The sequence below is a fragment of the Sander lucioperca genome, chromosome 5, assembly GCF_008315115.2.
Source record: "Sander lucioperca isolate FBNREF2018 chromosome 5, SLUC_FBN_1.2, whole genome shotgun sequence".
Classification (NCBI taxonomy): domain Eukaryota; kingdom Metazoa; phylum Chordata; class Actinopteri; order Perciformes; family Percidae; genus Sander; species Sander lucioperca.
This window is the reverse complement of record NC_050177.1, coordinates 14,263,691-14,272,262: the sequence shown is the minus strand read 5'-3', so window position 1 is coordinate 14,272,262 and position 8,572 is coordinate 14,263,691. Positions and strand designations below refer to the sequence as shown.

The 8,572-nt window shown below is 42.6% G+C and overlaps 1 protein-coding gene across 1 annotated transcript; it reads right to left on the bottom strand.

Annotated features, from left to right (window-relative positions):
* Window positions 1–5,062: 5,062 nt before the first annotated feature.
* wdr74 (WD repeat domain 74) lies at window positions 5,063–7,523 on the bottom strand. Its single transcript, XM_031309567.2, has 2 exons — window positions 6,769–7,523; window positions 5,063–5,767 (listed from the first exon to the last, which is right to left on the bottom strand). The coding sequence occupies exons 1-2, from the start codon at window positions 7,381–7,383 to the stop codon at window positions 5,222–5,224; spliced, it is 1,161 nt and encodes a 386-aa protein (XP_031165427.2). The 5' UTR covers window positions 7,384–7,523; the 3' UTR covers window positions 5,063–5,221.
* Window positions 7,524–8,572: the final 1,049 nt, after the last annotated feature.

Below are 8,572 nucleotides of genomic sequence, written 5' to 3'. Positions count from 1 at the left end.
CTGTCCTCCACTGGAGAAATTCTTAGTCCTCCTGCACTCTGGCTGCGTGGCGTGTCCGTTTCTATTTCGGCTTCCATGTTAACAGGTTAGAGCGTGCACACTGCCTGCGTGACGCGCACGTCTCAAAACGAAAAACGCGTGCATGCTAGAAATAGGACCGACGCCTATTTTTCACGCGACACGCAAGCCAAAAGCAGACAAAATAGAATACAAAAAGATGTTTATATGTCATTTTGACACAAATACATATTAATAAATAACATGTTGATGTTTGAAAGTCTCTAGGTTTTGACATAAATGCAGATATAAGGTTAGCCTATGCTTTTAACATTTTAACAATTTAGCAAAATCTGTTGAACTCCTTTTTAAATTGTATTTCAATTGGATTCTGATGAAACAATAACATGTACTTTATTATCTCAGGAAAGGGAATTGAAATATAAAAAAAAAAAATATATATATATATATATATATATCGAAATATGTGCAAACAAATGTACAAACAAAAATATAGACAAAATAAAGTTGAAGAACAGGCTATTATTTCATTTTATCAATGGGAAACATACATGTGTAGAGACAAGGCTAGCAGCAGCAGCGCAGCGTCAGACATGTTTCTGGTGTGCAAAGACATAGAAAACGCCACGCAGCTGACACGCAGCAGAAACGCCACGCTCACGCCACGCAGCCAGTGTGCAGGAGGCCTTAGTCGACTAAACTATCACATGATTTTATCGACTAATCCGACAGATGTGTAAAAAAGCCGTTTCATGCTTCTGGGTCCTGTGCGGACGGCGATATGACGCAAACACGGCCTGGGCGACTGTGCACGAAGGGTCCGATCGTTGAGCCGCGCACCGCCAAGATTTGGTAACAATGCGGACGCAGCGCCCCGACCGCACTTAACGCAATAAGCATGAAACATCTTTAAAAAAATTCTTAGTCGACTAAGACCAAAAAGACAGATAAGTCGACTCAGAGAGGGCAGCCCTACCAATTGGAACGCTGATGGCTAAAGCCGCCTACACATGATTAACTATTTTCTCTCTGCGCACCGCTAGGTAGGGCAAGGTGTTGTACAGTTCAGGGAACTCCGAGACACAGAGGATGAGCTTTTCTTCCACTGTTTTGCCGGTTTCTGATGCAGTGTATCGTATCTGTCACGTACAGCTGTTATCTCATTGGTTGCGCTTTTGGAAGGTCAGTGTGAACTACAGTAGGTCAGAGTTGAAATAATTTGAACTTTGATCGCAGCGCAAATACGGCAATTCCGAGCAGTGCGACGAGGGGTAGCAGGGTAGCGGCACCGCTCTCACCATAACTAAAAAAAAATAACGTAAAATTATGGAACAGCCAACGCAGAGCAGTTTTACCACCTATCATGTGTAGGCGGTTTTAGGAATGTGCCGATTGACGATCAGATCGTAACGTTTTTTTGCGGCTGTTGGCATCCATGAGTTGCAAATTGAAATTGGTGCAAACTACAGTTTATACAGTGTCCACTTGGGGTGTCATGATTCTCCCAAAACCACGATTCAATTTAAAATTTTCTTTTTCAGCAGGGATAGCAACGCCACAATAAGAGCCACTAGATGGCAAAACGGTGCTTTGCAGCAACAGTTTGAGTTTTCTCAGAGTTTAAAGAGGTGCAGCCGAATGCACCATTAGTTTAACGAGGTGCATGTGAACGCGCCATGGAGTCCCGTCAGAGCCCGCATGATTTACCTTTGTTGTTTCTTTCCATTACGCTCTCACGGGGAATGCAAAATGTGCAAAAAGCAGAAGGATTTTAAAGTTTCTCTGTCATCTCTGGCTCCGGCAGTGGCTACCGCTAAGCTAACATTATCCTGTGTCTTTAGCTGCATCCTGCCAGCCGCTAAGCTAACATTACGCTGTGTCTTTAAGTGCGTCCTGCCAGCCGCTAAGCTAACATTACCCTGTGTCTTTAGCTGCGTCCTGCCAGCCGCTAAGCTAACGTTACCCTGTGTCTTTAGCTGCCTCCTGCCAGCCGCTAAGCTAACGTTACCCTGTGTCGTGACGCCTCCGCTGTCTACTCAAAGTGGTCCAATAAAACGGCACGTCGCCTCCATGAGTTGTAAAATGAATTATATATCCTTATTTTGTAACCATGCAACAAAACATTTTAATTACTGAAAAATATTTTTTTTAACTGACAGCATAAATCTGTCAAAATCCTTATTGTCGCATCAACATCAGCATGTTAGCGTTAATGTTGTGAGCATGTTACCATGCTAAAGTTAGCATTTAGCTTAGCTGTAGAATCTTAGTCTGGTTACATTTCTGCAGGTATATTTATTAAACTGTAGACAGGCTAGCTGTTTCCCCCGTACTTACATACTTTATGCTATGCTAGGCTAACCGCGTCCTGACTCAAGCCCGCTGTTGGCAAGAAAAAGCGAATGGGCATTATTTCCTAAAATGTTCAAACTATTCCTTTAATGGAATAGTCATTAGAATACAGTTACTGTCAGAGCGACATTACAAAGAACCTCATAACCGTTTGCAACCTGTTTGTGTAGTTTAATAAAAACAGAATATACATACACCTCTATTTAAGAATATGAATAACTCAGGTCAGTAACAGTGTAGTCTATATCCACGACATTTCACTTCCGGGACAGGTGTCGCCGGATATTCTGCCGGATGTCCGTCCCCTTCCTCTTTCTCTGTGTTGGCGTTCTAACCTCTGGTGGATTTCTGAGGACTATGGTTAACTGCTCCTCAGATCTCTGCAGGGTAAATCCAGACAGCTAGCTAGACTATCTGTCCAATCTGAGTTTTCTGTTGCACGACTAAAACTACTTTTGAACGTACATGTTCCACCAAAACAAGTTCCTTCCTGAGAATATTTAACAGAGGCACCGTGGCTCCGTCCGGCGCTTAACCCCGCCCACGACGATTGTGATTGGTTTAAAGAAATGCCAATCAACCAGAGCACGTATTTCTCCCATCCAGGAATGCTGTGTGGACTAGCCAGACCCTCCTCCGCAGCGCTGTGGAGGAAGGTCTGGCAATGCGAGACTAATAACGGTGCAACAATGTCAAGTCTGAGGTCACTTCCTGTCTGTATTTATAATGAGCTACCCCTAAAAAAAAAACCTCAGTTCTTTCCTTCAAAGCAGATTTAATTAGGGCTAATGTCGGTTAATGTGTGGATTATGTTCTGGATGAATGGAGTAGTTTGGTCTCTAAAATGTGGATCAGAGTTTCCCAAAAGCCCAAGATGACGTCCTCGCATGTCTCGTTTTGTCCACAACTCAACACATTACCCACAATGCAGTTGGACAACAGACGGTTGGGTGGGAGATTGAGGTGTGTTATGATAGTAACAGTAAGGCTGGATTACACGCAGCATTTTCACCCGTCCATCGCTCATGTGCGTGAACTTGAATCCAGGGCAGGAATGGCAGACCCCGCCACAATAAAAGCCACTATACGGAGAGAAAATAACCAGAATGTAAATATATTCAAACCGAATAAAAACTGGCTCTGATCTAAAACTATTCTAACAGAAATTCACATCTTCCAAGTCCTTTAGTCTGTGGAGCTGGACGTTTAGTTTAGTGTTTATAACGTTTAATTTGATGTTTTCTCCCATCCATTTTTCTCATTTATGTTCAGAAAGGGATTTAACGTGCGGCAGCTGGTGCTTTTATCAATTTCTCAAGGACTTGAGACACATCGATGCATTTTTTTACAGATACGCAAAAGTTTCTGATCAGTTTTTGCTGTTTCTTTGGGTCATTTATGAATGAAGACTGAAGTGGACCAACAGACTGGAAAGACAGAGTCACGCCGCCCTGAAGCAGAACACAGCTGCTGTTACAGAAACACCTATTTATTTATGAATAAATGTTGAATTTTCGGGCCTCACAACTGCTGAAAAACTCCACCGCATCATTCAAACGTGACTTCTGCTTCAGGGTGGATGTACATTTCATTCAGACTGTTACTAATGTAATCCTAATGCTTAATAAAACCTCTATAACATGTTGACGTCAGACTGTTTCCTTCATAGTTCTAACAAAAGTTTACTTTAACACTTCCCCACATTTTCCTTCATTCCCTGCACTCAAATAATTAGTCCGTAAGAGAACAGAGAAAGTTCTGGCAGCTCGTTGGCCGAACTTTGTCCCGTAATTAAAAAACCCGGATACTTTGTACGTAGCTGCAGTTAAAATACACGTTTTCTGATATTTTAAATTCTCTCAGACGAAGCTGCTCAAAAAAGCGAGACAAGAAATCGGAAAAGGTGTCCCAACTTGATTACTTCAGACTAGGGCTGCACGGTATGAGAAGAAATATGCGATAAAGTTGTTGAATATCGCGATACCGATACTGCTTGCGGCAAATAAACAGATATTAAAGGGTACTCAGTTCTGCTTTTCTGCTGCTTTTCAGAAATCTTCTAAAATACGACAAATTCCTTGTTGAATTTAAAACAAATGATAGGAAATGATTTCCAAAATTCTTTTATTTAACATTGAATAAAATATATAAAGGCATCACTAAAAAAAGTGAAAAATATCAGTAGAAAACTGCAGGAACTATATATATATATATATATATATATATATATATATATATATATATATATATATATATATATATATATATATATATATATATATATATAGTGGTGCTCATAAGTATTCATACCCATGCTAAAGTTGACTAAAAAGAGGAATAAAAAAATCTTTTGGAAATTGATCTTAATGCCTTAATTAAAAAAATGAGGAAAAATCCGACCTTTTAAGGACACCAATTTGTTTTGTGAATTAATAATGTATTGTAAATAAATAAATGTTCTTCCTTAAAATACAGGGGGCATAATTATACACACCCCTATGTTAAATTCCCATAGAGGCAGGCAGATGTTTATTTTGAAAGGCCAGTTATTTCATGGATCCAGGATACTATGCATCCTTATAAAGTTCCCTTGGTCTTTGGAATTAAATTAATTATGCCCCCTGTATTTGATATCCACATTTGTCTTAAAAAACATCTGATTTTATAAAGAAACGGCCCGTAAACTGAGACGTACAAGCTTGTTGTTTTAATAAAGCTCTCAGACAGCTGACAACATATGACATAATATATTTGTAGAAACAGCTTTGTCTCGGATCAATCAACAAACTTCCTGTCCTGGAAAAGTGGCATTCAAATGTCCCACACTCTGACCGCGCCCCAAACGCCCCCCTCAGTCTTTTCCTTTCTTTCTCTTCTTTTTGCTTTTCTTCTGCAGCTCCTCTTCTTCTATTCCCTCGTCCTCCTCTGTTGGTTTCCTCTTCGGCGTCTCCTCCACTCGCTCCATGGTCTCCCACAGGTCATCGTCGTCGTCTTCCTCCTTCACTTCCTGCGCCCCGCCCGTCGCCCCCGCCCCCCCCTCTGTCTCCAGCGGCCGGCTGGCGAGCAGCACGCAGTTGAGCCGCGACTTGAGGTAGACCTTGTGCTGCGGCTTGCGGTCCTCGAGGCTGTGGATGCGGAGGAAGCGGTCCAGGCCGCAGGACGCCACCAGCGGCTGGGACGGGTGGCACTGCAGCGCCCGCACGCCGCCCGCCAGCCCCTTCAGAGCGCCGCGGACCAGACCTTTCCGCAGGTCCAGCATGGCGATCTGCCCGTGGGTGTTCCCCACCACCACCGCGTTACCGCCGGCGGGCAGGGACAGGGCGGTGAGCGGGTACTCGCCGTACTCCACCTCCAGCACGGGACGCCGCTGGGGGGTGGAGGGATCGAACACGTGGACCTGAGGGGGGGGGGGGAGCAACAACAACAACGTTAAAACTACAGGAAGTTTTTAAAGACAGTCCTGACATGATTGGTTATCAACTAGTACATTAATCTCTGTTTGTTTATATATACACACACACTGACAATCAGAGATACATATACACACACACACACAGATACATATATATATATATATATATATATATATATACATATATATACACACACACACACACTGACACACACAGAGATACATACACACACACTTCTGCATTTTTCCTTTCCTACATACTTTATTTCCTTCCATCTTCTTCCCTTTTCCTTATTTATTCTTCCTTAACTTTCTTTCCATTATTCCTTCCATCGTTGACTCCTTTCTTTCCTGCTTCTTTCCTTCCCTCCCTCCTCTTTTTCCCCCCTTTCCTCTTTCCATCCCGTGTTACTTGAAAACTAACTTAGTTGGATGATTCAGGGCTGCTTTTTTCTGTCCAGTGTTTTCTGTTTAGATGATGGAGCAACCCTTCTGTTGACATTTTGTTTACAGAATGTCCCTTTAATATTAATATTGATGTATTTGCTATATGCCGAATTATAAAGAACATTTGGGGGATCATAATTCAAGTGATGAAAACCTTTTCAATAAGGTTGAACTTTGCCCACAGAGAAGTAGACTTAAAAAATTGACAGTTCTTGAATGGAGTTTGGCCGAATTATAAAGTACCTTTTAAAGATCATAATTAACGGAACGACATTTTTTTCATTAAAGTACAACTTTGCCCACATATAAGTAAAGTTTTATATAGACAGTTTTTGAATACAGTTAGGCCGAATCGTAAAGTACATTTTAAAGATCATAATTCACGGAATGACAACTTTTTCAATAAGGTACAACTTTGCCCACAGAGAAGAAAACTTTAAAATGAACAGTTTTTTTATGGAGTTTGGCCTATAAGACTAGGAGATCTCTGTTTTACAGGTCCATTTCCCCACTTTTTAAGCACCACACTGTGAACCCACCTGATGGTAACCTGTGCAGGTGACCACTTTGTCCGAGTCCGGGATGAAGGCCATGTCTCTGACCCACTGCGGCCGCCGTAGATCCAGCCAGTCGTCTCGCAGGTTCTTCGCGGCGAACACGGGCTTCTCGGGTTTCTCCAGGTCCCAGATCTTCAGCCCGTTCTCCTTCCCTCCGGTCGCGACTTTGTGCGGGTGCACCGGGCTCTGCCGCATCCTACACACGTTCTTCCCCGCGTCCAGCTCCGCCGCGGGCTCGCTGCCGCCGCCGTCCTCCCTCCACACCCGCAGCGTGCCGCACTCCGCGCAGGTGACCAGCGCGGAGCCGCTGAGCGACGCGAGCCCGACGAAGCAGCCATCGGCGGGGTCCCCGCAGCGCCGCGTCTCGGTGAACGCGCCCTTCTCCACGCTGAACGTCTTCACGGTTCCGTCCACGGAGCCGACCAGCAGCTCGCTCTCCGCCGGGTCGCCCCAGCACAGCGCGCGGACCTCCTGGTCGCGGCTCAGGTGGCTCGTGTTGCAGAAGTTAAAGGCCTGTTTCCGGGCCAGGCTGACCCCCTTCAGGATGCCGGTCTCCGAGCCCAGCCACACGGAGCAAAGCCGGCTAGTGTCCCCCATCGTTGCGGGGGTAAATGGACCGAAAACTGGACACAAACACGGGATCCCAGCGCCCCGGTCCCGCTCCGAAAAAAACACGCGTGTCTTCTACTGTGGACTGCGTCGCGCGTCGAAGACGTCACTCTGCAGTTGGAGTTTTTTTATTTTTTTTATTTATTTTTTTTATTTTTTACAAACTTTATTAACACTATAATACTACAATATTATTACAATACAAAAAAAAATAACGGAACAGGGATTTTTTTTGTTTTTTTTTGTTTTTTACAATGCGCACATTAATATACAGCATGTTATTGTCTAAAGTGTCTTAAAAATCTTAAAAAGTTTTTAAATAATTTACATAAAGAGTCAAAGAATGTCTCGAGTTCACTAAAACTGAAGAAATCTGGCATTTTTTGTTGTTGTTGAAATTAACTTTATTGAAAAAGGCAAAAACTCAGAAACAGTGGTCTCTCTCTCTCTCTCTGTCTGTCTCTCTGTCTCTCTCCCTCTGTAGTTATACAACTACAACAAACAGCAGTATAAGTACATAAATAAGTACTGCTGACTCCAATCATGTGTTGATGAAAATTATATAAAAACTTTAACATGCTGATGTCAAGTTTTCCCATTGTCAGTGGTACAGTTTGTCTGCTGAAGTAAATGTAAGACAATGTAAATTAACAGGTCATTGAAATTGTATTTTAGGATGAGATATTGTCATTTTATTGCTTACGTTAATTTTTTTTATTTTGAAAAGTGTTCACAGGAACTGCTGGTCTGCTGTTGCCTCTGTTTTTTTTGTTTGTTTTTTTTTACGGTTTTTACACTTTGGTAGTGAGCGTGTACACGCTGTCCTCTGGTGGCCACATGCTGTAACTGCACCGGTCTAAAGTGCGGTTGTTTAGTGTAAACACGATTGATATAAATGCTTTAATGACAGCCCGCTGTGTTAAATGTAACATTAGTGTAAAAGTAGACACAGTTCCGGTGCCTAATTTCAAAATAAAACTAATTTAAATTAAAAAAAATGTGGCGTTGTAGTTTCATACTTTGACCACCAGAGGTCCTCCAGTTTCAAACGGCTCTAATTGCACCAAGTGTAAAGGCAGACATAACGGCATATGTTTACTTCCGGTGAATCTTTCAAAATAATAGTTTATTTTTCATTTTTTTATTGTATCCTGTTTTTGTCCCTTTTACACATTTA

Bases quoted from the DNA above. Each gene is read 5' to 3' on its own strand.
- wdr74 (XM_031309567.2), bottom strand. From the start codon at position 7,383: ATGGGGGACACTAGCCGGCTTTGCTCCGTGTGGCTGGGCTCGGAGACC. The intron at 5,768-6,768 runs GTGGGTTCACAG...CCCCCCCCTCAG, and splicing joins CCTGCACAGGTTACCATCAG to GTCCACGTGTTCGATCCCTC.